This window comes from Amblyomma maculatum, chromosome 1 (genome assembly GCF_055883805.1).
Source record: "Amblyomma maculatum isolate TAMU_Amacu chromosome 1, ASM5588380v1, whole genome shotgun sequence".
Taxonomy (NCBI): Eukaryota; Metazoa; Arthropoda; class Arachnida; order Ixodida; family Ixodidae; genus Amblyomma; species Amblyomma maculatum.
In genome coordinates, this window is record NC_139344.1 from 389,969,746 (window position 1) to 389,997,540 (window position 27,795).

At 45.8% G+C, this 27,795-nt stretch overlaps 2 protein-coding genes across 2 annotated transcripts in view; one reads left to right on the forward strand and one right to left on the reverse strand.

Moving 5' to 3' along the window:
- Window positions 1-15,129: 15,129 nt before the first annotated feature.
- On the reverse strand, window positions 15,130-20,233 carry jagn (jagunal). Its single transcript, XM_084594262.1, has 2 exons — window positions 20,071-20,233; window positions 15,130-18,868 (listed from the first exon to the last, which is right to left on the reverse strand). Exons 1-2 carry the CDS (start codon window positions 20,157-20,159, stop codon window positions 18,376-18,378), a joined length of 582 nt encoding a protein of 193 aa, XP_084450388.1. The 5' UTR covers window positions 20,160-20,233; the 3' UTR covers window positions 15,130-18,375.
- A 189-nt stretch (window positions 20,234-20,422) lies between these two features.
- The window catches only part of LOC146208507 (X-linked retinitis pigmentosa GTPase regulator-like), a 31,427-nt gene continuing 24,054 nt past the window's right edge, over window positions 20,423-27,795 (forward strand). The window contains exons 1-4 of the mRNA XM_084594274.1: window positions 20,423-20,640; window positions 22,202-22,327; window positions 25,836-25,928; window positions 27,176-27,238. Of these exons, the coding sequence (XP_084450400.1) occupies window positions 20,610-20,640; window positions 22,202-22,327; window positions 25,836-25,928; window positions 27,176-27,238 (313 nt within the window). The 5' untranslated portion in view covers window positions 20,423-20,609. The remainder of the gene's footprint in view (window positions 20,641-22,201; window positions 22,328-25,835; window positions 25,929-27,175; window positions 27,239-27,795) is intronic.

Below are 27,795 nucleotides of genomic sequence, written 5' to 3' on the forward strand. Positions count from 1 at the left end.
ACGCAATACACCATTGTGATTTAGCTCTTGAAGTTTACTTGTCTCAAACTTGGTGGCGGCATCAGACTGCAAATAGTTTCATTCAATGATCGCGAGCGGTATGAACGACTTAGCAAAAAAAAAAAAAAAAATATATATATATATATATATATATATATATATATATATATATATATATATATATATATATATATATATATATATATATATATATATATATATATATATATATATATATATATATATATATATATATATATATATATATGATATGTTGCGCGTTTAACTTTGTAAGGGTGACCACGGCAGGTAAAATTGGCGGTGGGTTCCTGAAAGAAATCTTTAAGAAGCGATAAGTGGTCAACGCGAAGACAGTTCTGGTAACCGAAACCGTCCTTTTAAAAGTGTGATCATAATATTGACACGGTGCAGTCTTTGTCTTCGCTCTGCGCTGATCGCGAGCGTGTGCCTTCTCGAGGCCAAGAAACAGAAGTTCTCCCGTTGAGGCGGGCCCTGCCCAGTTTGCTGCCGTTCTGTGCACTGTGACTTCTGTGACTTCTGTGTCCATTGGCGACTCCTGACCAGACTTCACTCCGCGACAATATGACGTAGATGATTAGAATACATAAAGCGTGCCGCACGTTTTTGGAAAGCATCAATGCTATTTATGACGTAAGTTTGGTCGGGATCTAAGATGTCAGGGGGGTATTCTATTTCAGGGAGGATTAAAGTGGTGAAGGTATACGTTTACGCCAGTGGGCAAAGAGATGTTGAATATTGCGATCAAGAAAATCTAAGGGGGAATTTTTGTAGCAGATACAAGTGTGATATTAATGAGCAGATGCTAGGATAGGGCAGACTACAAGTGAAGTTCAAGAAACTTGTACGTTGTATGTAGGCTGTTCACCGCATCATTGTTCACAGTGTGTGAGCTCTGAAACCAGGTTATATGATGGGTGAAAGACATTCTATGTTCTAGAGAGATTTAAGAGTACTAAACAGGAAGACTACCAATCACCTATTGCCCTTAGATTTTAATGCGAAGCTGTCAGTGCCACAGGAAATATTACAATCAAGCTCACAAAATAATGAGCAAATAATAATCTAATACGGGACGAAGCACATGTAAGTAAATCGACAATGAAAATTAGAAATGTAAGGGTGCGTTGAAGCTCAGGTCGGTGTTCAGGTCGACCGCTTAACTAGCGCGTCAGTCTCTTACGTCTTCGTCTTTTGTCTGCCGTCTTCTTTTTCTAGCCCGCGCCTTCCGACATACGCTCGTCGTCTTTGTAATCGTCGACAATTACCGAGCGTTGGTGTGACACTACAATTATCCCCGGGAGAAAAAAGAGGCATCCTGCCGACTCATGGTGTGGACACAACAGGCGGGTCGTAACAGGGCTTGAGGCGATCAACGTGCACTGTTTCGCCCGCGGCGACGCATATCCGGTGTCGGTACAAGCGGTTCTATAACGTAGTTCACCGGAGAGGTCTGGCAAATAACCCGATATGGGCCATGATATTTGGAAGCAAGTTTGGTAGAGAGGCCGGAAGGGGTGGCAGGAACCCAAAGCCACACGAGGGAGTCTGTGCTGTATGAAAGAGTTGGACAAGACGGTGCGCGAAGGAACTGCTGGTGACCTTGGTTCTGGGTTGTAAATGAGCGGGCCAACTGGCGACATTCTTCTGCATATGCTGCTGCTTGAGAGACGGTGGTCGCTTCGGAGGTGTCAAGGCGATAAGGAAGTATCGTGTCCATAGTTGAGGTGGGTTCACGGCCGTATAGAAGGAAAAAGGGGGAGAAGCCGGTCGTGCTTTGTATGGCAGTATTATAAGCGTACGTGACGAATGGGAGAAGCCGGTCCCAGTTTGAGTGGTCGGACGCGACATACATGGCCAGCATGTCACTTAAGGTGCGGTTAAAACGTTCCGTCATGCCATTTGTCTGCGGATGGTAGGCCGAGGTAGAACGGTGGACAATGCGGCACTGCTGAAGAAGGGCTTCAATGGTCTCGGAAAGAAAAACACGGCCACGGTCACTGAGCAATTCTTTAGGTGAACCGTGGCGCAGAACGAGATGGTGCAGGACGAAAGACGCAACGTCTGGCGCCGACGCAGAAGGTAAGGAAGATGTTTCTGCGTAGCGGGTAAGGTGGTCAACAGCCACGATGACCCAACGGTTACCAGCTGGAGTGACTGGTAGTGGCCCGTAAAGATCAATACCAACACAATCGAATGGTCGGCTGGGGCAGGGCAAGGGCTGCATCGGAACGGTGGAGTGGTGTGGAGGGTTTTTGCGGCGTTGGCATTCCTGGCATGCGCGAACGTAATGACGCACGAAGCGGTACATACCCTGCCAGCAATGGCGGAGGCGAAGACGAGTGTAAGTTTTCAACACTCCGGCGTGGGCACACTGAGGATCGGCGTGAAAAGCGGCGCATATTTCCGAACGGAGATGCCGAGGAATGACAAGGAGCCACTTGCGTCCATCGGAGAGGTAATTTCGGCGGTAAAGCATGCCATCGCGGATGGAAAAATGGCGAGCTTGGCGGTGAAGCGTTCGTGAAGCTGGGCGCAGAGAAGGTGTAGATAAAAGCGTGAGAAGAGAAGCGATCCAAGGGTCTTGCCTTTGTTCATTGGGCATGTCGGCAATTTCTAGCGAAAATGAGTCACTTATGGTGATAGCTGTCGAGTCAGAGCCACATTGAAGAGGTGACCTAGACAGGGCGTCGGCATCAGAATGCTTACGGCCAGACCGGTAGGTGACCTGAATGTCGTACTCTTGTAAGCGGAGGGCCCAACGAGCAAGACGGCCGGATGGGTCTTTAAGGGTGGACAACCAGCAGAGTGCGTGATGGCCGGTAACAACAGAAAAGGGACGACCGTAGAGATATGGGCGGAACTTCCCAATGGCCCAAATGATGGCCAAGCACTCCTTTTCGGTTACAGGATAATTCTTTTCGGCCTTTGTTAAGGTACGGCTGGCATAAGCAACAACGTACTCTGGGTTGCCGGTGCTTTCGTTGTGAGAGGACAGCGCCGAGACCTACACCGCTGGCATCAGTGTGAATTTCGGTAGGCGCCGTAGGGTCAAAATGGCGGAGAATCGGAGGCGACACAAGAAGGCGCCGAAGTGTCGAAAAGGCCTCATCACAGTCGGATGTCCAAGACGAAAGAATGGCGTCACCGGCAAGGAGATCAGTCAGCGGCGATATGATCGAAGCGAAATTGCGGACGAAGCGACGAAAATACGAGCACAGCCCGATAAAACTACGCAGCTCCTTTAGAGAAACTGGGCGTGGAAACTCAGCTACTGCACGGAGTTTCGCAGGATCTGGACGAACACCGTCTTTCGAAACAACGTGCCCCAATATAGGAAGCTGGCGAGCCCCGAAGCAGCACTTTTTCAAATTTAGTTGCAGGCCGGCATCAGTCAAACACTTTAGCACACGCTCGAGACGGTACAAATGTGACGTGAAATCTTTTGAAAACACGACAACATCGTCCAGATAACAAAGACAGTCATGCCACTTGAGTCCGCACAGAATTGTGTCCATCATGCGCTCGAAGGTGGCCGGCGCGTTGCACAATCCAAACGGCATGACGTTAAATTCATAAAGACCATCAGGTGTCACAAAGGCGGTTTTTGGTCGATCGTCAGCTGCCATGGGTACCTGCCAGTAGCCCGAGCGAAGATCCAGAGATGCAAAGAATTCGGCACCTTGAAGGCAATCGAGAGCGTCATCAATACGTGGAAGGGGGTATACGTCTTTTCGCGTTATCTTGTTCAAACGCCTGTAATCAACACAGGACCGTATAGAGCCATCCTTTTTCCTCACGAGAACAACTGGAGAAGCTCAAGGGCTGTGCGAAGGCTGGATGACGCCACGCTGAAGCATGTCATTAACGTGCTCGGTGATAACTTGACGTTCAGCAGCCGATACCCGATAAGGGCGCTGGCGTACCGGGGCGTGCGTACCGGTGTCGATGCAATGAGTGACTACGGATGTGCGCCCCAAAGATGTCCGAGGAAGGTGGAATGAGGAACGGAAGTGCTGCAGCAAGCTGACGAGCTGGTCGCGTTGATCTGCTGAAAGGCTGGCATCCAGACAGCCAGAAAAAGCTGCAGTGGAGTCGTCGTTCTGTACAGAAGCGGGCAAGTCAATAGTATCGAGTTGCAGTGGGGTTGGGTCTTCTGAGACGGCAGATGTCATAGCGTCATCAAAGGACTCGACATGACCAAGACGTTCTCCACGAAGAAGCGTTGACGGACAAGGCGACGGGTTAGAGACGTATATGGCGCTGTAGCCACCACAGAAAGTCAGAAGGGCGAAAGGCAGGACTAAGCAATGGCGACGATTAGCGGCGTGAGTCGGAGTGAACAGAACTGTCGAATCTGAAAAGCCGGCGCAGGAAACGGGCACGAGGACCGTAGAGCAGGCGGGGATGTCAGTATCTTCGGCCACAGTTATCTTATCGACGTGGAGCGGTGTGTCAGACGAGGCGGCCGGTGAAAGCGGAGACAATTCGATGCTGTCTCGGGCACAATCAATAATCGCATGATGACTAGTGAGAAAGTCGCAACCCAGAATCAGTTCGTGAGAGCAGTGAGGCAGCACAAGAAATTCGGCGACGTACAAAACACCCTGAATGACAATTCGAGCTGTGCACGCCGCAAGCGGTTGAATGCGATGTGGGCTGGCAGTTTGGAGAAAAAATTTCGAAACAGGCGTCGTAACTTTACGAAGTCGGCGGCAAAGGTTGGCACTTATAACAGACACAGCGGCGCCAGTGTCCACAAGAGCGAGAACTGCGACGCCATCAACAAACACTTCGAGAGCGTTGGTAGGAGAAGACGGAGGACTTGCACAAGTAGAGGAAAACGCAGTTCTTGCCTCCGGAACTGCGGCTGTTAGTTTTCCTCCGGGCCAGCAGGAGAGCGACGGCGCAGCGGCGAGAGGGAACGACGGCGGGGAGACGGCGATCGACGGGAGGAGTGGGAGGAGCGGTCAGGATAAAATGAGTCCGTAGAAGTGCCAGCAGGGGCAGGGGGAGGGGAAGGTTCAAAGTTTGAACTATAGTTATAACTGTACAGGCGGGGGCCATTGCGGTATGACTGCGTGCGCTGGCGACAAAGCCGGGCGACGTGGCCAGGAACGCCACATGAATAACAGATCGGGCGGTTGTCGGAGGTCCGCCATGGATTGTTGACCGGACGTCGAGGAGGCAGATAAGGGCGGGGCGGAGGTGGTGGCGGTGGTAACGGCGCAGCATACGCGACAGGGCAGGGTGGTGGTCTGGCGGCGACAGCGGCGTACGTTAACGGGGCTGTCACAAGCGTAATTTGAGGGCTCGGCGGTAAAACTTCTGCAACTTGCTCCTGGATGGTGCGTCGAAGTGCAGAATCTATCGATGGGGTGGTTGCGGCAGAAGCAGGGAGGAGCAGGGTGTGACACTACAGAAATAATAAGGGATCAATCATTTTGCCTAGACGAAAATCAGATGTTATGGAACCAAAAAAGAAAAACAGTTGTAATTATTAACGTAAGTATATTGTATTGGAGCTGAAAACATTGTGTGAGGGCTGAGAGAGAGGGGGGGAGGGGGTCATTTAAACTGTACATTTTGAGCGTATGACACGAGGGTGCTAATGGCTCTCGTCTGGCGGTTTATGATACCACACAGTGTGGAAGGTCGCCCGACAGGTATAAATGAGCCAAACCGTTATTACTTGCCGGCGTGGCCTAGGGGAAGCGTGTTTAAATCGGGATTCAAGGCTCCTGCAAGAATGGATTCCGACCTCAAGCCCATATCTCAAAGGCGAAGACCGAGTTGGCTACGCCTGCCAACTCAGCCATGTCATGTGGTCTCGTGACGTCACACAACGCGACGACCAATCAGTGCACTATCACATCACCTGTCAACTACCACCTTCTAGGGCCATGCACGTGATGCTTTGTTGACAATGCCGACGTCGAATTTTCTGCAGAACGAAGCATTTACCGCCAACGCTTTAAAACTTCCTATCCAATAGAGCACACTACTGTGAGAATTAAAATTGTTAATTTTTGGAAATGTCTAAAAATTAAAAGCCAACCTAAAAGCAAGCGTTTGGTGAGCCTAATTATAAGTCACTACTCTTTGTTAATCTATTTGCTTGCCTCGGAGCAAAACTGCTGCCAACCCAAATGGTCGCGCGTCAGTAGAGACTCATTGGTGCATCGGGGTTGTACCTTGTCAAGCAGCTGGAGGAAGCCAGAACTTTCTTCACTTTTTGGGATGCCTTCTCCTGACCAGGGCCCCATACCCATTGCTTGACTTTGTGACAGAGAAGTTCTCTCAGTTGGGATGCCAGTTATGAAAGACTTGGGACAAACCTTGCAACATGGTTAAGCATGCCCAAGAATGACCGCACTTCTTTCATGTTTCCTGGTGCGCAAAGGCTTTGTGCTGCATGCACCTGCATGCTTCACAGGTTGCATATTAACACCATCAGCGTCTACTGCCTAGCCCAGGAAAGCTATCTTGTTCATAGCAAACTTGCCTTTCTCGTAGTTTAGCGTTATTCTACATTAAAACAGCCGTTGAAGGACTTGCATCAGCGGCACATCATGTGTTATCCTGTCTGGACCAAGAACAAGAACGTCGTCCATGTTGTGACAATAATACCTGGAAGCCCATCCATAATCTGAGAGAACTTGTGTTAAAATATCTTTGGTGCTATTAAGTGATTCCAAATTGGAGTCGGCAGTAACAGAATCGTCCAAATTGTACAATGAATGTTGTTAGCTCCTGGCTTTATCGTGCGGGTTGAATATGGTAGAAGCCTGAGTTTGCATCCAGTTTTGAGAACATTGTTAGATCTGTTAGCCCACCAAGCACTTCATCCAAGCTTAGAAAAAATTTGTTGTGGTTTAGCTCTGGTTAGCTCTAGTTGAATTGCGAATGCAACGGCGGAAGCTTGTTTTGCCTTCTACATTATTCCCTTATCACGCCCTATCAGTGTAAGTTGCTACATTATTGGGGCCGCTTAAGCTCATCCTTTAGGGTTATGACGCGAGAGCGTAAGCTACCAGCCCACATATAAAGTCACGCTTCAACCAAGCCGTATGGACGTGCCTGCGTGTCGTAGGGGTAACGAGAATGCAAACGGTTCTGGCAGGCTTATTCTGATATCACCCTCTCATATGAAAGGAGCGACCCGAATTGGCAGCTCCTGCCCGTGGCATAGGGGTAACGTGAATTCAAATGTCATCGCAGGCTGATTTTTTTGTGAGGAGACCGTATAGCTATACGCCTCTTCACGGCGTAGCTTCGGCCACCCGAGGTCTCGCTTTGGCTGTCGTAGTAATGCTTTCGCAATAAAACGTGTTGTTGCTCTCTTTTAATGAAAAAGCATTTATCCAGCCACCCCTCTCCTCAAATTTGCTCGTGTGATGCCTCCACGTCTGCATGACATAGCAGCCGTAACGCCAGCCGCTGTCTAGCCACCGAAGCATGCGAACCCAACAGGTACCTTTGTGGTAGGTCTGCTTTCCCTAGCTACTTATTTCTGCTCGCCATTTGCTCGTACGGCAACGCTGAGGGGCCTCCATGTGGCGCCAGATTTCCCTTCTTATCCCTTCAGATTTCCCTTCGTATCGAAGTTGTGACGCAAGGATGCATAAACCTTCAATCGTACACATGCCATGAAATAAAAATTAAAGACGTTTAATACTTTGCCAAACTCTGTGCTATAGTCTCTCAATGCTAAACCGCCAAGCAAAACCTCTGATCGAGTGACAAGAAGAACCGAAGAGAAAACGTGAGAAGCAGAAGAAGGGGCGATCTGCTGAAATACTATAACGGGCTGCGAGACTGGATGGCTGACCGCAATTGAAAACTTATTATTCGCGCTGTTCACCTGGTACGTCGTGCGACTTTAGCAGGGCGATTGGCTAAACCCTGAAACAGTAGTAGTTAAAAAGTAAACAATTTAATGCATAGCCTGTTAGCATGTCTTGGCTGCATTCTGATGCACACCGCCACTCGCAATGCTATGCTTGGGAAAGCGGTCTTTCAAATTCACAATGTTATTCTCAAAATTGTGGAATGTCTTAGGTGAAGCATTCTGCATAGTCAGAAGACACACCACAAGGATGCAGTTATAACGTTAAAGAGTATATCTTTCTAAGTGACCACTTTATTCTTAAAACCGTTTATGGAATGATTAGCTTCGCTGATATAAAAGTAATATACTGATATTACTCTCCCGATCTATACATGCGAGTATAACGCACATTATTCTACAATTTTATGTTATGACTTGATTTGCTATGCATATACCATGTGTTAAACTAAATATAGTAGAGACAGGAACACGAATTCTAGCGGCAGCCTTTCCCACTGTCTCTCTAAAGTGGAATGCGCGTCTTAATCCTTTTTCGCTCATTTCGATTGCAGCCAGTCGCTTGGCATATGCCCGCATAGATTGCATAGGTTACGACTGAGCCCATGCGGATGAAAAGGTGCAAACACTATTGAACTAGAAAAAGTAGTAAATGGTTTATTTGCCGTAAGAAATACGCGTGCTATAAAAGCGTTAATTTACAAAAGTGACAACGTTTCTGCTACAGAAAGCGCAAGCGCACGCCCCTTCAAGATGGTTTTTCCGCAACAATGCTAAGAACTGCGGTGAAGCCGTCTTTCGGAGGCACGCCTTCTCGGGGCACGTTTTCTTGCCGGCGCAGAAAAAACTGGACACCTCCACCCATAGCGGAGATCTGATATGGTTAAATATTGACATCGCACGTGCATCACGTGCCGCACATGCCCCCCCCCCCCCCCCCCCCCCCCAGACGAAAATATGCGTATGCGCAAAGCGCGACCGATAGGTGACATGCGGCTTTAAAAATTGCGGGGCCGCATTGTCAACTGACGCGGCGTCGCAACATGCGTTATCGCGTCGCATCCCAATGCCCGTTGCCTTCGGAGTGCATCAAGGCACGTGATGTGCCTGCTCATGTAGTGGTCTCCCGCCGTGCTACAGGGGGACCAAGATAAGAGATACGGTGGCTGCCCTGCTGGATACCTTCCAAGCTGAGACAGGGAAAAGAAACAAAAACAAAAATAACTAGACCAATGTCATATTCAAGTAGGATAACGTAGGCTGGCTTTCTGCTCTTTCTTCAGCTCACTTAATCATAGTGAAATAAGTAGTCTATTAGCGATTATACTCTTTCAGGAAAGCTATTTTAGTGGTTAATGTTCTCATATAGCATATATTTTGATACAACTAGCATCACTAGCATGGTCTCACGTTATTTTAGGGGCGATTCTGTTAAGAAAAAGTTTTGATAAAACGAAAAAAATTGTGGTCCCTTCAAGATCGTCTTCGGGAAAGTCTACTGTATAGTTAAAAGGCTAGCTATGTAATATTAATTAACTAGCTTGTTATAGCTGTCTTCTGGTGTACAAAGCTGCTGACAACGCTATGTTGAAGAAAGCGGGGCTCTTGGTGAAAAATTCTATCTTAAAAACTGCTCAAAGGTTTAGGTGAAATACCCTCTGTATATATTTTCCCCCCATGTGTAAGCAAGAGAGTTTGTAGTGGTGGTAGCCAAAGCAGAACATTGTGTCTTTGTTAGTTGGTCACTGAATGCCGTTGGGCGTTTCGCGGGGCACAAGAGCAGCTGCAGTCTGGCAGTACGTTGGAACTTGACAGGAGCCTCAGAAATCCTGATGCTACAACGCATAATGGTACTGCGCTCGCCCTTACTTGAAGGTATTCAACCTTGCGTTTAAAATGTTTGCAAGCGAGTCGGGCAATTGCACGTGAACAAAAGGCGAAGCTGAGAACAAACACACAACACAATCTTCTCTATCCAGACGGCAAAAACCACGTGATGCCTTTCTAAATGTAAGTGCGAAACAAACTGCACTTTCGGCTTCTGCAGAAGATAAAATGAAAACCCTGAATTTGGGCGAGCATCATTCACTCTCAAGGCGTCACATAACTCAAGTTTTCGATCAAGTCCGCATGCTGGATACGGAGACCAAGACGAAAATGTATTACGTATGCACAGTAGCCCTATACTCTGCGCTCTACCACGCACTGGGGAGGCTTCAAGTATCAATTGTTTATGAGCGGCTCGTCTGGTTCCCCTCGAGCGAGGCCGCTAAATTTAGGTTGCACGTGGCAGCCCAGGCAAGTGGTGCATACGCATCTCTCACGGCTTACAGCTTCCAATAATACATGCCGAGGCGTCTAGTTCGCAGAACCGAACCGTTCGTGCGTTTCTGACGGTATGCACGTTGGCGAATCACAATTTAAACAATGACAAAGCAGTCAATATGGCGTGCGATTTGTTCTGTCGGCAACATACACCCTAAGCAGAAGAAACCCTGTAAAATAGTAAAAAGGGAGTAACGTGTCATCTAGCGTATTCCCTTTCAGAAGCAAAGTATTCTGTTCAAGCCCTGCGGATATTTTTATTATTAAAAGGCGGAACACCTATAGTCGGCAACGGAAGCAGAACTTCAAAAATGCGAAGCTCTCGCATTTACTAAAATTATAAACGAGACTTCAATCTCTTTTGATTGCTAACCTCCCGATTTCAAGTGCCGCGGTTAGATGTCTTCCGCGTTTGCTAATTACACTGATTTAATATTGTTTAGGATGAGCATATATGCCTGTGTTGCCAACTAGGATTCTGTATATTTAGTCTGCGAAAATCTACCAGATATAAAGACGTTTACTCTCTCTACCCCATGATTTTAAAAGGATATAGCTACTACAGAGAGTATGTTAGAGAACATGTTGCTCCATTTTTATTCTCTTGCAGTTAATTGATGTTTAGAGTGTAGTTTATTATTTGCGTGTGCTGTGGTGTCCACTATCAGGACGCGGAAGAGGTGAGCGCGTGTTCCACCTGGCAATTTGTGTAGCAAGTGGTCGTCAGCGAAAATGGACGCTGCTTGTAGCTGCAGCAATTGGCTCCTTGATGTGTCGTTCTTTGTTGCGGCTGTCATGTGACGACTCACCAAAACAAACATCAAACCGTGCTGTACAGAATGGAAGTTATGACCTGAAATATGTTTCATTCTATTGTGAGCACACCTCTTTTCAATAGTCATTAAACCATGGAAAAAGACAAAAAAGGAATCGTAAAAATTGCAGAATGGCATGCAACTGATCTATCTGGATTACAGCATTGAAAGAAGAGCGAAATAATTGAAACAAATACTACCATGAAAACAGACTACAGTCTAGCCCACATATAAAAGCCTGACAGTCATGCGGTTTGCGTGAGTGACATCCGAAGTTCGTAATAATTGGACTTGCCCTATTATAGCCAAAATGTCGATGCCAGACAAAAGTGTCATTTGCTTATTTCAAAAGTACTTTATGTTCTTTATTTCCTTTAGAGCACACGCTATCAATCCACTGTCTAAGCTCTCAAGCTCGGTCATGCCGTCACGGCAGAGACCCTTTCTGGCACTGGAGCCACTTTTGGGACGCGATCAGAGCTTGAGGGATTCAACGCAAACGACAGAGGACTTAGAACCCCGTCTTCGAAACCTCGACAAAGTTATGTGGATTCTCGTGACGCTCAAACTAGCTCGAACCTGGGCTCCACTTGCTTGTTGATCGAGACTTCGGAATGATGAAGGACTGAAGCTCCTAAGTTAGGAAAATCAAAACAAGTAGGCATGCTTACGGAAACTTATTTACACAATGAAAAAGTCAGGGGAACACCTAAGTCGCCTTACGTGCAGCAAGGCGAAAACATTTTGGCCACCCTCCTGCGATCCTTAGAACACCCTTGATTCACCGATAGACTCTATTTCTATCTCTCTAAGACTGCCTCTCTCTAAGAAAGAAGGTTAGAGACTTTCATCCTTGACTACCACTATCGGTCACTATATATACCAGTAACTAAATTAACTATCTCTATCAACATAACTGTCAATGACATCATCAATTGTCACCACTATCACTATCCTTATTATCACAAATGTTTTAACCATCATTGACTATCCCGCGATATCCCACCGATATCCTGCGGAATCTCGCGGACAGATCTCACCAACGCGAAATTTTCACCATGAGCCGAGCAGGGCTTTCGCCTTAAAAGGTTCGAACATCAAACGTCAATAAGAGCCTCATTGCGGAGAACGTTTAGATGAGCTGTTTTCCCAGGGCCCAAGGCGCCCTTGCACAAGCATACGGTACATCCCTCAAGACAGTCAGTTAATCAAACGCATCACTGTACAGATAACATGATGCGTGGGCTGGCACAGTATTGTTCCAGTAGGCGAGGTCACTCCTTGCCTTCTCTCAGAACATGAGAACGAAGAGGAGTCAATGATCATCCACTTTTCTAGAGCGGGCACGGCAGTGAAGACAGATTTATCTTCGAAGCACATGTGGTGCAGCGCCGGCTTCCAACAACGGTGCGTTTTCCACTATTTGTTCCATAAGGCTGCTATTGGAGGCGTCCAGTCGGTTTTTATTACCGGGTTCCACTTCTTCCAAACGGCATGCTCTCTGCTGTCCGTCGCTGTCAATAGACGCCCCTAACCGCTAAAGATCACCCCCGAACGAAGCGTGAGAAGACGCTTCAGGCCGTGTTCCTGCCGTGTTCCTGCGCGGGACGGCGCTTTTGTCTGAACTTCAGCATGGTCACTCGATGCGCCTTCAGCCCGCCAGCACGATCGCAACAGGATCTAGCGGAGAGGCTATACGACAGTGCATATATATCCAGCTCACCGCAGTTGGATCGTGATGCAATGCTTTGCGCGGATGCAGATTCGCTTAGACAACTATCCGCGGGGAAAAGCACTTTAAAAACAAATTGCTAATGTAAAATTTCAGGCTTGATTAATTGGCGTGCACTGCTCGCTCGACACAAATGTTGCGCAGACTGTCTGGTGCCTGCGCGCTGCCTGCGACGGCATCCATGTGACTGTCTGCGCATTGCAGCAGCGCAACAGGCGAAGATCTGATTGAGCACGCGGCGCAAGCCACGCGACCGATCGACCAGCAAGGCGTATCTCTTGACTGATAAATCTTCGTTAGTCTATCCCCGGCCGTGTTCAGTAGTTTTGTTTTAAGTCAGGTTATTTTCTCAGTAGCCAACGGTGACAAACACCTGAAGCAACAACGCCTGCAGTCAGTTGCAGTGCTGATATATCATAGCCTCCTATAACTAGACAGGGTCAAACGAGGACTAAAATGGGAGTAAAAGCGTTCCTGCAGAGTAAAAAATGATCCCGGAACGTGAGAGTAAAAACCCATTTCATACGGCACGATGAGTCGACTTCTCCGTATGCCGAGTGCACGCGCTGCAGGAAGTCAATCACTGCCGTTGCCGTTCAGCTATCACGCTACGGTGCGGTCCGCTCGGAAGCTCTAAATGACGTCTCCAGACAATAGCCCGTTGTCAACGTCGGCCAAGGTCAGTGTACGCGCGCACGAATGCCGTGGGATGTGTGTTGCAGCCCATTTCAAAGCTGGCTGCAATGGGACCATGATGTAAGTTTTGCGCAACAGATGGGGATCTTTGTGACAATTATAACACAGTGTCTGAAGTTCACCGTCATTACGCACGCAACACATCATGCCGCTGCAAAAGAGTGATGTGTATGACAAGTTATGAGGGTGATTATCTGCTTTTTATTGGCACAAGCTGGACTGAATGCCATGACATGATGCATATTGGCCTGCTCAATGTCTAGGCACAGTCTCCTTTCCTAAGCAATTCACCCTAGATAAGTTGAGCACCAGGCCAGAGAAAGCTTGTAGCACCCGTGTATCACCATGTATCACCGGCAGCAACGTGGACCAAACTACTCCTCCTGCATGCGAGGCAGGTGCTTAAGCATATAAACCATCACTGCATTGTGCATGACAAGTTATGCAGCTTAACACTCCAGATACGGTTTTTCGGCAAAATTTGGCACCACTGCAAGGGCATCCATGAGCAATTTAAGCTATGTATATTAGGTCCATTCATTTCGTGACATGACGCTGGAAAGAATAGCGCCTCAAGTAACGTGCGAGGTAAAGGCAGGATGAGAAAATTATCCTCCACATGAAGTGTACGTGAAAAAGATTGACCCGATCCTGCCTCCTTCAACATTTAGAAAAAATTCTCTCGGCCAATAAATGCGAGAAATCCATGTTTCTATGATGACCACTATGAAGTGGATGAAACCACATGAATCTCCACTAAATAGCCCAAGTGAGCTTTCTCTGCAGAAGAAGGTTGTAGTGCTTTCTTGGGGTACAATTGACGACTTGCTGCTTCATAAGTACACTGTCAGACTGCACTTCTTGTGTGTAAGTCGTCCAAGAAGCATGTTGCCAATTTTCACAAACTATAGGTGGTGCTGCAGCTGAGCTAAGATGGCTGTTATGATGAAACGGAGTCAGGTTAAATAGCCTTCAAGTACAGTTAGCTTCATTATTTCTATCACTGGAGAATTACTGTAACTGTAGCCAGCTCCCCAGAATCTAATGAATTTGATACCTATAGGAATATTTCCTACTTACAGTGAATATTACCACGCAACTAATATATATGCGATAGAAAAGCACTAGCGGGAACATTTTAACTCATCACAAGGGGGATACAACCGCAAGTCAGTACTTTAACTCCATATCACGTAATATGCATAGCAGGATTATCTTTTGCTATTGGTAGCAGATGCACTAACACTATAGCTCAATAGATGACATGGGTGAGGACTGACCTATGGCCCCATATATCTGATGTAGAGGTATGCTTTTCTCAATCTACCTGAGCCCTGCCACACTGCTCCACCTTGCAGGCCATGAACATAATGTCGCCATATAACTACTGCGTCATAGCGTTGAATCTTCTTTCCCCTGCAGAGCGATCACAGCAGCATACTGAACGGCATCGACTGGACTGTCTTTGAAACACTTGTAAAAAAGGAAACTATACAGAGTTTTATGTCAGTTTAAGAGAAAGCTATTCGATAACTTAAGAGCATATAGTTTTGAACATATACTATGCGGTTTCTTCCACAAATCTAACAGAGGGATATCTGGTACACTATTACTAATGTTTTAACCTCTACTTGAGATTTCAGCATAGCTGCCAATATTGAACAGTGCAAAAGTACCAACAAACAAGTGGAATAATTTATTGCGCCACAGTTTCACATCTCCATGTTGTCACAACAGCTGGCAGTAATCAGGCTGAAAGATGTTAGTTTTCCTTTTGTAATGAAACACACCCTGCAGCATTTGCGGTCCGCAAGCCTGTGCTGTCCCAAAGCAAGCCCACCAAGTATCAGGAACGTGCACCTTAAGTTTTCTCCTGATGAAAAACATACCAACAATCACACTGGCACATAAAAGAAATCACTCCACAGCAATGCCGACTAATGCCAAGCTACAAAGGATCCTGTACAAACATGAGCACAAGGTCAAAATTGCTTCGTGCAGAAAAAGCATACAAACAATGACCACTTCTTTAGGAAATCTGTAGCAGATGTCACCTGCAGTCAACTCATTTTTTTTGTTTCTGGCATTACATACAGAAAATAAAGGTGCAGATTAGTTTGAGACAAAAGATTGGAACCTCAGGGTTGCCTTCTAGTCATGGAAGCCGTCAGCAGTCCAGTGTTATGTCAACTGATCATTATGTCGGTAGATTATGACTTCCGGGTTGGAGCAAATGAATGAAAAAAAAAAAAAAACAATAATAAAGATATTTTTGGACCTTGGGGCATATGTTCATGGCGTGAAGCAATTCATAAATGCTCCCAAATGACTCAAATATGCTACAGAGACCAGACCTTGTGCATATTTTTCTTTTTTCAAGAACCATTACAGCTACTTATTTTGCTGTTGCTACACAGCCAAACAGGCAAGCTTTGAGCATCATAACTGCTACAATAGACATTTCCAACTTGAATGCCCCATATCACTCATTGGACTGAAATTTGGACCTGGCTCTATTAATCCATCATGCCTATAGCAGGCAAGTACAGGGTTCAGCAAACAAGATCCTCTTCAAAGAGTTGTTTGCAACACCAGGCGAACAAGGACGACTAACGAGGAATGTGATGACGTTCAGGTTGGAGAGGTCTATATCTGGTGCCGAGTTTACAAAGAAGCCTCAAATGTATGGTAGAGTGCAATATTTTGTGATATATGTCCGGGAAGCAATCGCATCTCGAGTCACTGACGGAGGTGCGGTAACTCCCTCGCGCATTTTCAAAAGCCCCTTCCTCCACTTCCGCAGGGCGCTTTTGAATGCTCTAAAATTCTTCAAGGTCAGAAGAACTTGTTTCTTTCATTTCCAGAGCCGCTGCGTGCAATGGCCCACTAGCAGTTCAGGAAAAGGACTGAAAAGTGTGAATAAAGACTCGTGCATCCCATTCAAAGCTGCACGAGTTGTAATTTGCTTCTGTGTGTAATTACACATCCAATAAACAAAGTCTACTGCATTACCAGACACACAAGCAGCACAATTTTGGTTTGTCTTGCACATGACAATGGCATGAGTGAGCAAACACCACAAGATGTGGTAATGCAGGCTATTATCTGGCCCAAGCAGCTCCAAAAAGCAGACCCTGTTCAAGAGACAACAAAGTAGGCTGTCCAAATTTCCCTGCAGCAGTGCATACACATAAAATAAATGCCACTACAAATGATGGGTTTCGACAAATAAGACTATGTTCTAGCCAAACACAGCTTAAAGTTTAAGGTTTTACAAGCAAGGATGAACCAGTAAAGCTTCACAAGCAAAGAAGAACAGTTTAAGTCCATAAAATGTAGCCCCAGTGTTCTCGGGTAGAAAATCTGAATTTACACCACAAATGCGGAGACTATCATAAAAAAATTTATAACATTAAAAAAAAAGAAAAAGAAGACAGACTGAAAGTCAGACACATGTGCAAATCCTCTAGTAAAAGAAAAAAAAAAATGCTACACTCAGGCCTGGAATCACAATGACAGGCTGCTCCTGTTTCTGGGGCTGCAAACTAAGCCCACACTTAATGCCAGCAGAATTCGACATGAGCTTGCATATATGGCCATGTGCAAAGAAGACATCTTAATCACAGTGTTTTCTCTCGCAGACGGTTCCCAACATCACACAACAGATAGCTTCGCGTGCACAAGACTGACTGGACATGGGAAGGCACAGCACATATGAAACGGATGGACATTCCCGTGGTCCCCCGGAAATTGTCAGGAGACGCCACGCTTCGAGAATGGTTGCTTCTCCTCACAACCTTGCTTTGTCTAAGGCTTCGCAGGGAGCACATAGGAGGCTACAGTACGGGCACTGCAGCAGTGCCAAAGTTTCCCGGTCGCCAAAAGCTGTAACCAGCCACAGTTCCGCTTGGTGATATTACAGTAGAGCTGAACTTTCTCTTTGCATCAAAAAGGGTATATCGGGCCACTAGAACCAACGTCACAGCAACAATACAGGAAGACGCTACACAGACTAGCTGAAATTTGTGCCTGAGCACAGAAAAAAAGCAATGACAAGAAAACTATCTCGGCTTCCTTTAAACACATATCAACCTTCTATGGCACTGTACTATCGCACTCAATATGACTTGCAACACACGAGCATGTGGCCGCAGCATTTTTCGGAAGCGGCGCGCCTGAAAACTAAGTGGAAAGGATTCTGCTGTTCCAGCAGTCAGCTGCATCCCCCAAATTAGGTGATAACAAAAGGAACGAAACAAAATAAACTGCGACATGCGCCTTGCATTCGTCATGCTAGCACCGGCGATGCGATAATGCCATGGTACTGCCAAGACCAGACGGCACAGGGGAGAAGACTGAGCGCTAGAACAGCGAAATCCTTTCTCTTTCGTTTTCAAGAGTGTTGCTTGTCGGCTCCACCATGCTTCCGGGGAGTGCTCGGGCCACGCTGCTTGAGGTTGCAAGTCATATTGAGCGCAACTGTACCTTCATTTAACACATGCATCAGGCTTGCTGTCCAAAGCAAACCTGCAACCATACATCTAGAAGCAACAGGAGAATACTTGAGCCTGCATCTGTAACACATTGCCGAAACAGTGGAGCTTCAATAATGAATGTCACACTGGAAATATACACACTGTCGGGAGATAACATGAGATGGCAGTATAGGGCAACAGAGAGTGTATAACAAGGGCTCCTGAGTCAGGCGGAAGGGATTGCACTTGGCGACGAGATGGCAGGCTTACCACACCTGCTGGCACTTGGTCGGCAACCGACAACTGTGACACTGGTCCAGTGCAGCTCACACATGTACGAGCAAAGAAGGGAGACTGAAGACTGTTTGCACAGGGGCAGCCATCCAGATCGTTGCGGTGGATGTGTGTTTCAATGGTGGAGCAACAGGGCAACGGACAAGCAGCCTATTTGGCCTTCTTCAAGGCAACACCTCGCTGCCAGGCCAGGACAAGCCTCACAGCAAAGTAGAGCGAAAACATGTGCACCTGGAAGGCTACGGTGAGGAAGGCATACCAGAGCACAGCCACAGGGTAGCCCTGCCACAACTCGACGCCTCGGACGGCATGGCCGTGCTGCACATAGGCATACATGTCGCGGAAGAAGTAGACTGCAGCTCCGAACACAGGGCACAGTCCCAGGAGGAACGTGCCGATGGCGTAGGCCTTCATGCTACTTGCACGGTTGCGGCGAATGGCCGTAAGGCCAGGCAGCGTGAAGACGAGGCTGGCAAGCCACACCCACTCCCAAAGCAGGGGCTTCGGGATATACAACTCTTCCAGCTCGAGGATGAAGATGTCCAGCCGATCGAGCACATCCTCGGCTAGTTTGGCACACATGGCCAGGAAGAGCAAGAAGTGAAGCAGCATGGAGAACTTTAGTCGTGTCTTGTAGACGGCACTGAAAGGATGGAAAATAACAGCAACAGTCAGAAAACTGGCAAAATTACCTGCCTCCAGCAAGAACACTTCTCGTGCTTGCGTCTGAAAAGTCTCACATGCTCAAGTCTCGATCATATGCTGAGCAGCCTTCATGGTTTATAAATATCTCTGAATAATACTGCAAGTGGTGCAAACACCGAAGCTGAGTAACATATTAGTCAATTTTTATTGAGCTCCATACCACGGCCTCACCTGGTAACCAAAAGGGAATGACGGTTCGTAATACTTCTCACACACAAATTGCTCTTCCTTTTCTGCATTACAGGAATTGAAAGGTTAGCATGCCGGATGCCCCATGGTTATGAATGAACTCATAAAATGAGCTTTGTTATGCAGTACACATCAGTGTATTAAACAATGAACACTGCTCTGATTAGATGGCTATGACTTCCTCTATACTGCACCAAAACAGTAAACCGAAGCATGGGGCTTTTTCTCATCTGCTGCAGATTGTTTTCCTGAACCTCGATGTTTATGGCCGACAAGTAGCGGCAGCGCGTAACGACCGGCGGGTCTCGCGAGATACCTGGCGGCAATTTTTGCTTGTAGTAGTCATAGAGACATGTCGAATGATGACATCATTTGCGCCAAATATCGCGTTTCTACTGGCTATATAATGAACATCCTTGTAAAATGGCAGGAAGTGCTCAAATGATGTTCCATTCACGCCCAAGCAATCCATCACAGCATCGGGAACGATTTCAGTTGGGAGCACGCTGTCTGGATCGTCACGACACGCCGCGGAAAGAAACCTGACAGCTGTGAGCTTGGCCAAGAAATTCGATCACCTATGCAAACAACATACACAGCCTAGCGAGAAACGGTAATGCACTCAATTACGAAAAAAACATAGGAAACACAGCGCAGTACAGCTAGCCGCCTAGCCAAGTTTCCGGTATCCAGGAAAAATCTCCAGCGCGGTGCCACGTATTGCCTCCCGCGCTAATTTTACAACACGGTCCCTCCACTTGCCAGCCGCCACAAAAGCCTGATGTTATATCGCCCTTATATTTACGTGATACACTTTGTCCCCAATGTTTTTTCTATCGTCCAATTCGCTTCGATGCCTTGTATACCAGAAGTTATTCCGGCTGTTCCTAATATTAGCAACGCTTGCTAAGGGTATTTGCTCGAAGACAATTGTTGTACAGAACAACTAACCTGATTTGGTAGTGCGATGCCACTTTCTGTCGATGATTGAAATCACTGCCATCAGTGCCGCTAACGTGGATGCCGCCTCGAGAAGCCATGTCTTCTGTTATTCTTCGTACAAAATTTGAGGAATCCTTGATCGAGGTCGGCAAGACGACATCGTCTCCCAGCCGGAAGCCCTATGTCATTTCCGGTTAAAACGCACTAAAACTAGTTATTGAAATCTTATTTACTGCTGATTAAAATAAAACTATTTAAGGTAAATTAATTTTGTAATACGTTTTTAAAATGATATATTTCACATATACTGGTTTTCATCTTTTATAAGTTACGAAACTGTTCATGGTTGCTCTATGCAAAACTGGCCGAATCCACTTATACGGAAGAGAGCATAGGGAGGGTGCCTTATATTTCATCCTTTTGCGTTCTTAGGTTTGCGTGCATGTTTCATCCCGAACCGAACAATCTCCACGATTTTTGTGCACCTTCCGTGTAACTTTCGATACATTTTCGTCGACTTCCCATCGTGACCCGTTCGAAAACTCAAAATGACAGCTGATGAGGAAGAGGACATCCCAGGTAAGCTCACTCCCGTTGCTACAGTTTAAAGATGCTCCCGTCTCGAGTTCGCCGTGTTCTTTGACGCCTGTCTCTCTATTCGATTTAATTTCTCATTCTCTGGTCAGTGATGGGCGGGCGCATCCTGTCCGAAACCATCGCACAGGATCAAGCGATCGGGGCGTGGAGCACGCTTCTCCGGTGTACCGCTATGCGGAGATGACCACTCCTACGCACGCAAACGGGTTCGCACCGCATCGGTCGCTATGCAGAGACCGAGCTAGCTCACGAACGGCGTTTGCTGTCTCCGGGTTTCCCGGAAGAGCACGTTTTTTTTCTTCTTTTTCACGGGCGTGTGCGCGACGTCTCGAAGCGCGCTACGTCGCCGTAGGTCAGGGCGAGCGTAAAATGCGACCCTCGTACACTGCGCTCGTCGTGATTAATTACGACTCCGTGTTTGAGAGGGGAGGGGCTGCGCGAGAGGGTACGCGCCGTTACGCCATATGAACGCTGCTTCGCGACGATTTCCCTCGCTGCGCGCTCGGCTGGCCCGATATTCTTGCTTTCTGCGAGCGGAAGAGTCGCGCCGTCGTTGCTAACTGGCAGTACGTGGTGCGCGGTTCCCTGCCGTCTTACAGACTGCTTATTTTGGAATCGGGCCAAGGTTATTTGATTGTGACAGACCGGGGGTGTGGCCGGTGCGCTCTTTTTCTGCGTGGTGTAGCGCGCATCGCGACGCCGCGTCGGTAGCGCGCGCGTACACATAGATCCGCTATACCTTGGAATGTGGTCGCACGTCTATGTAGTGGCAGGCGGAACTCTACCTGTTGGTCAAGGGGCAGCTTGCATTGTGGTCATCGTTGTCTGATTTATTGCGGGCGTCATATGCGGTCTAGATCGCGCTTGACACGATGTAATGCAGTTTACATTTGATCTTTTTTTTTAATTTTCTTGAATAAACTGAGAGTGAAAGGTATATATATATGTCTATCTTTGTGAGAAAATTCGAGCTTTTTGGCGTGTATAATGATGGCAGCTTGCGGCATGGTTTCATCTATGGGAAGGAAGCAAGATTGATCTGAGCTCATATAGGTCTAGTTCTAGCTTTAACATTTCGGTCATGGATTAGTGCACAGGTATTTTATCTATGCTTGGTCAAACTTGTCTTGATGAACTACAATATACCTAAGGAAGCCACCATCTTGTTATCAGACAGTAAAATAAACAGCTTACAGAAATGCGCGATTCGAACTTTCATTGAAAAGAAGACCAAAAGAGGCAGGGAAAGTGAAAAACTAAAAGAGTCAAGTAAAATAGTGGTACACTCAGTACACTTTCATCAAGCATAATTATAAATTGGCCTTTTTCGTCACTACATTTGCTGCCTCTATAAAAGAAGTGCCACATATTATTCTGACCCCATTGACAAAGGCAACCAGTGCACATATTGCGTTTCCTTCCAGTTAGCATTTTAACAATTTTTGACATATTGTCTTTCATTGTTGCAGTCTGCAAACTAAAATAGTCTTTATTTCTGGACAATTGCTGAGTCTGTTTGGTTCTTGTGTTCACCTTTCAAAAGGCTCTGGGGCAGTATGCACCTTTGGAAAGACAAGGTTTGCTGGCAACATGCCTGGAATGTTCTGGGTGAAAAACGATCCTGTCATTCATGTGGCCTGCGGGGACGAGCACTCGGTCTTCATAACTGGTATGTGCAGGTTGCACAGCATTTGAACTGCCTGCCAAGCATGGTGTCACTTTTTTGATGACTGTTGCAGCTGCGGCTGCACTTCCAGGAAAACAAATACACAGTTGCCTGTACCTTTCGGTGAAACATATTTGATTGCTGCGTAGAGCATTGGTTATATATATGATCTGCTGTGCTTGATGAAGTAGTTACTATTTTTCTTGAATTGGCAAGCCTGCTTAACTCTTTCATTACCACGCCTATTCAAATCAATCACCGATGATCGATGCTTTAAATCACCGATTTTGACGTGCTGGAATCGTTCCTCATGCACCTAGCACCACCCACTGGTTAGTCTAGACACTGTACTTGTAGAACCAGTTTAAGTTTTCCCGCTCTGGCGACATTCAGATTTTTGGTAGACATTTTTGAGAGCTAATGTGATCACATATGTGTTGTTGCATAGGGGGGCGTGGTTGCCGCACTTGAAAAAACAAACAAAAAAACCTGTCACTCGTGGTAATGCAGCATTAGCATCAAACTTTTGTGATCAAAAGACTTTCAGCAAGTCAAATATCGAATCATATTGCCGGGTTTGTTATCTGACGATGTTGAGTGGTGACTCGAAAATGGCGCCAGCTATTCACTACTGAGCTTTTACTCCGAGTCTTGGTCATTATAGTCAGTTTGCAGCAGATTTGGTTTGGTGCCTCAGGAACACTAGGAACTGCTTCACCGCATGGCACAAGATATGAGGCTGTTTTCACCTGTAGTTTTTTTTTATGTAGCTGAAGAATGGCCTTATACAGATAGTTTATTTTCTTACACTGTGTTTCTGGGTCACTGATCTTCAAAATGTATATTCTAAATTTTCTTTGTTAATAATGCATTTGTAGATGCCGAACGTTTCTGTCTTGTTTCTTCTATCTTGCCTCAAAAATGGGAATTGTTCGTTTTTTTGTGTGTTCCTTGACAAATTTTCTGTTTTGTAACTTGTTTTTGGAAAGAGCACCTATATTATGCGCATTTTTTAATGCCGCAACGTGTACTGCAGTATTATTTCTACTGGCAAAAAAATATCCTTTGAGACCTATGAAAAACGACCATTTTCTCGCTGTAACGAAAAAGTTAATTTAGCCTGAAGGAGTTGCTTCTATTGATGCTATACACGAGGCACATTTAGAATGAGTTTAATAGTCTGTGAACCCCTTTTCCGATGAAGCAAAAAAGTGATCACAATGCTATAATGTGATAATCACAATCATTTTTATCACTTTTGTTGCCTTTGGCCTAATATTAGGTATGGCCAAAGTAGTGCTGCCTTCACTGGCTGCCGTCATCATGGCCAAATAGTTGTACCAGAAATCCAGCACGCAAAAAAGCTTCTGTATGATTGGATTAGATTTTTTGACTGCCATCACATACTGGGCCTGCCACGTCAGCTTTCTTTTGTTGCGAAATGCGTGTCAGTTTATGGCGAGCTGAGCTAGTTAGATCCTGTGTTGGCAACCCACCGGACTAAGCTGGGAATGTGCATAATGCCAAAAAATGGTTGATAATATTAATCCTCAAAGGAAGCCTATTTGTGTCAATGGTGCAACTTACGTAGCAGGAACGTCATTCACAATTGCCTTGTGATTGGATGAACAAAATGCACTAATTTGTGACAAGGCTTTTGCATAAGTACCTTTAGTATATTAGTTGCGTTAAAAAAACAGAAAAAACAACCAAACTATGGAAGTAGTGCATCAGTTTCCAGAGGGAGCACGCTGCGACTGCTGAGTCCACGCAGCGGCAGGTTTAAACAAACTGCCGTTTACCGCATTTCGCTGAATTGAATCACTAGATCGAGCACACACACAAGCTGTTCATGAGATTAGTGCCAAAGTGACAGTGAAAGAGTTGAAGAACATGCGTGCTTGAAATTCTGCTGCATACTTGCCAAAATTTTTACACAGACATTTCGCTCGCTTAGCCAAGTGTATGGGGAGGACTGTATAAGCCACCACCATGAGCCTAATGCAGTTCTATGAGTGGTTTAAGCATTTTGAGCACAGCACAATGTCGGTCGGTGACGATTCCAAGCATGGAGTACCTTCCACATCAAAAGATGATGACGCCATATTGTGATTAAGGAAAACCTTCGTTTTACTGTCCGGGAAGTTGCTGATAAAGTGGGAATCGTCATAGGATCATGCTAGTAAACTCGAGCTTTATCGTGTCAGTACAATATTTCTGTTGCATTTGCTTACTGCCTGTCAGAAACAGATGCATGCTGGAATCAGCTAGGAACTGCTTTCCACTGCCAGTGGCAATGAAAACATCAAGAACCTCATAACAGGCAGTGAGACGTGGGTTTATGGCTACGGCGTCGAAACGAAGGTGCAGTTGTTACAGTGGATGGGCAAAAAGGGTCTTCTTGTCCAAAAAAAAGGAAGTATGCATGAGTCTGTCAAAGATCAAAGTGATTTTGGATATGGTCAGACGGTAAACAAGAAAGTCTATTTAAGAATTCTAGCGCATTTGACGGATGCTGCGCTTGGAAGGAGGCCTGAACTCTGAGAAAACCAGGCTTGGATATTGCATCATGGCAATACGCCGGCTCACGCATTGCTCCTTGTACACAGCTACATTGTAAAACATCACACTCCTGTTCTGCATCATCCACTGTATTCTCTGGAGCTAGCCCCAGCAGACTTTTTCTTGTTTCCCAAACTTAAAACTAATATTGTAAGGGTGTATTTCCAAACCATAGTGGAGATTCTGGCAAGAGATCTGTGTGCCATCCTTGAATATACATTCCAGGAGGCTTTCCAAAAGTGGAAGAAATGATGGTAACAGTCTGTTGCCAGTAGAGGTAACTACTTTGAGAGGTACCAGCTTAAAACGTAGCAATAAAGATGTTATAGCAGAAGTTCGGTTTCTTTTTGAGCACACTTCATATTTGTTGTCTACACAGTAAAGAAACAGGCATTGTGAATTAACTTGTTAAATAAAAGAAAACTCCACTTCATATAGTGCCTGTTCTGGTCAATAAAAGCCCAGCATGGTGGCACACTCATGCTGAACAAAATTTAGTGACTTTTTTTAAGGGAAGGAGCGGCAGTATGTTGTTTACAGTGCATTGCAAAAGGTCTATACGAAGATGACTGAATTTTTAAGACTGAAATCTGGATTATCTTTGGCAATGGAAGAGAATATATATTAAACTGCTGTTTTCTTGTGGACTGGTGCCAAACTGTCTCATGGTGGTTTGGTTAGTTGCCTTAAGGTAATATACGCTGAGACTGAGTGAAGATGCTGCTGAGTTTTGGCCACCTTGTGTCAAGGTGCATATGAGTGTTAGCATATGAGCTTTTTAATCAGTGCACAGGCATATGTGCGCGTGTCTTGTGGTGTGAGTAGGCCTTTTCTGCCTATTTTTTTTTTTCCATTGGGGCTTTTACTTAACACTTAACTGCATCTTGTTCTGCTTAAACTTAGAGTTGCAGTACTCTCAGTGTGCCTCTTTCCCATGTGCTGTTTCCAGCTGGAGGCCGCGTGTTCAGCTTCGGAAGCAACGAGTACGGCCAACTTGGGCATGGTCACAAGAACACTGTCGTGCGACCCAAGTGCATAAAAGGTACCACCAGGGCAAGCCCTTGCTGCTTTCATTGCGTTATTAAGAGGCCACATAGTGACTTGTGTCCTGACTAAGACACTTCCTAACTGCACTGGTATTATACTGGTAGAAAGTACAGGGAAAGAACTAATGCAGTACTGTCAACACCCACCATGCTAAGCTTATCATACATAGGCATGCTGACTCCTGTCTTTTTATCTTATCTTATCTTATCCTTCTTATCTTAAACATTCTTATCTTATGTTTTCTTAGCTTTTTTTTTTTTTTTTTTTTGATGATACACTTGTCACTGACCTTGCTTCTCCTCTTATGCGAGAGTACCTACTGCGCACAAGAAGTGGAAGGTAGCTAGAGACTGGATGACCTTTGTGCAAGGGCGAACAGGTATGTTTTAGGGCGCCTGTAGGGTGTTGCCGGGCTGAATGCACTTGTCATTGCTTGTCAGCCAAGCTGTCTCAGTGCACTTAAGGTACACTGTCGTTGAGGGGGAACTCTCTCGTTCTGTGTCACAAAATTCTGTAATTGCTCGAGGGGATTGTAATTCGCACACCCCACAATGTTCACAACAAAAGAGCGATGACATCACTGCACAATTTTTCATTGGTCTACAGAGCCGTGACGTCATTATATAGCCTAACTTCAGCGGTGAAACTACAACATAACAGAAAGAAACGCACAAGGAAGAGAACCGGACACGAGACTGCCTGACTTCATGCTTAGCATGTAGCATTCTTTTTCTTCATGCACTCGTTGTGGCTTATTCATGATTATTCACACCTCGTACGGCTTAGTAGAATGCGGATGCTGTGCAGATGATGTAGAGAAACCGTTAATATGGTGGAATCGGGAGTTCAATGTACCTTCTAAGAGCACATTTGCAGGAAAATGGCCACGACGAATGCTATTAATCTATACTGTTCAGTTTGCTGTATGCATGGAGGCCTGTGTTTTTGTGGCAGGTATGTGCGAAACGTGAAGTGGTAAGTGGTAGATGTAGTAGTGGGAGTGTTTCTTGAAACGCCCTGTGGGAAAATGAAGGTAACATCCTTCGCCCGTCAGTCATGCGTGGCTGTTTCGCTTGAACGAGCTGAATTCAGACTCTGAAAACCAACGCTTCGAAAACTAGATAGGGTTGCTAATACACCCTTCAAATATATGATACACACACACACACACAAGGAATTGCAAATTGATGTGAGGAAATCTCTTACATTGTTTCACACAGGCCAAACCTTTTGTCATTTCAGCACTGAAAGACCAGAGAGCTGTTCTTCTGGCATGTGGACGAGCTCACACCTTGGTTGCTACAGGTAAGAACAACTATATGTGGCTTTGGTGTTCGACTACATTAAAGCATTAATGCCTGCATGGAAACCTTACTTCGACAGTCTATCGTCGAACAAGCTGACACACTGCACGAATCTGCTAATGCCTAGACTTAAGTTTCATCGGAAACTGTATGTCGGGTTTTCGAGCAGGTAAACTAATAATGTATGGTGCTTTTTAAGTAAACTTTGTTTTTTATATATATATAGTGTTTCACTTTCTTTAACTTTCATTGGAGTGAACAGCCGATCTGCTATGGTGCTAACCACAGGCTGATATGCACACACACACACATTCTTGCTGCCATGAATTTATTATCATCATTATCACTATGACATTTGCTAAGTGTACTATACCAGAAGTTGAACATACACATGTTGAGTCCTCAATGCTGGATGTACTTTCTGCCACAGTCTGCAATCGATGGAGCTGAAGGAGTACTTTAAATGGCAGGGAGATAGCAGTGTATTTCAATTGAAACAATAGTTTTGTCAAATTTATGACTTTTAGAAATATAGTTCAGCTTGCTAGTTTTTTATTT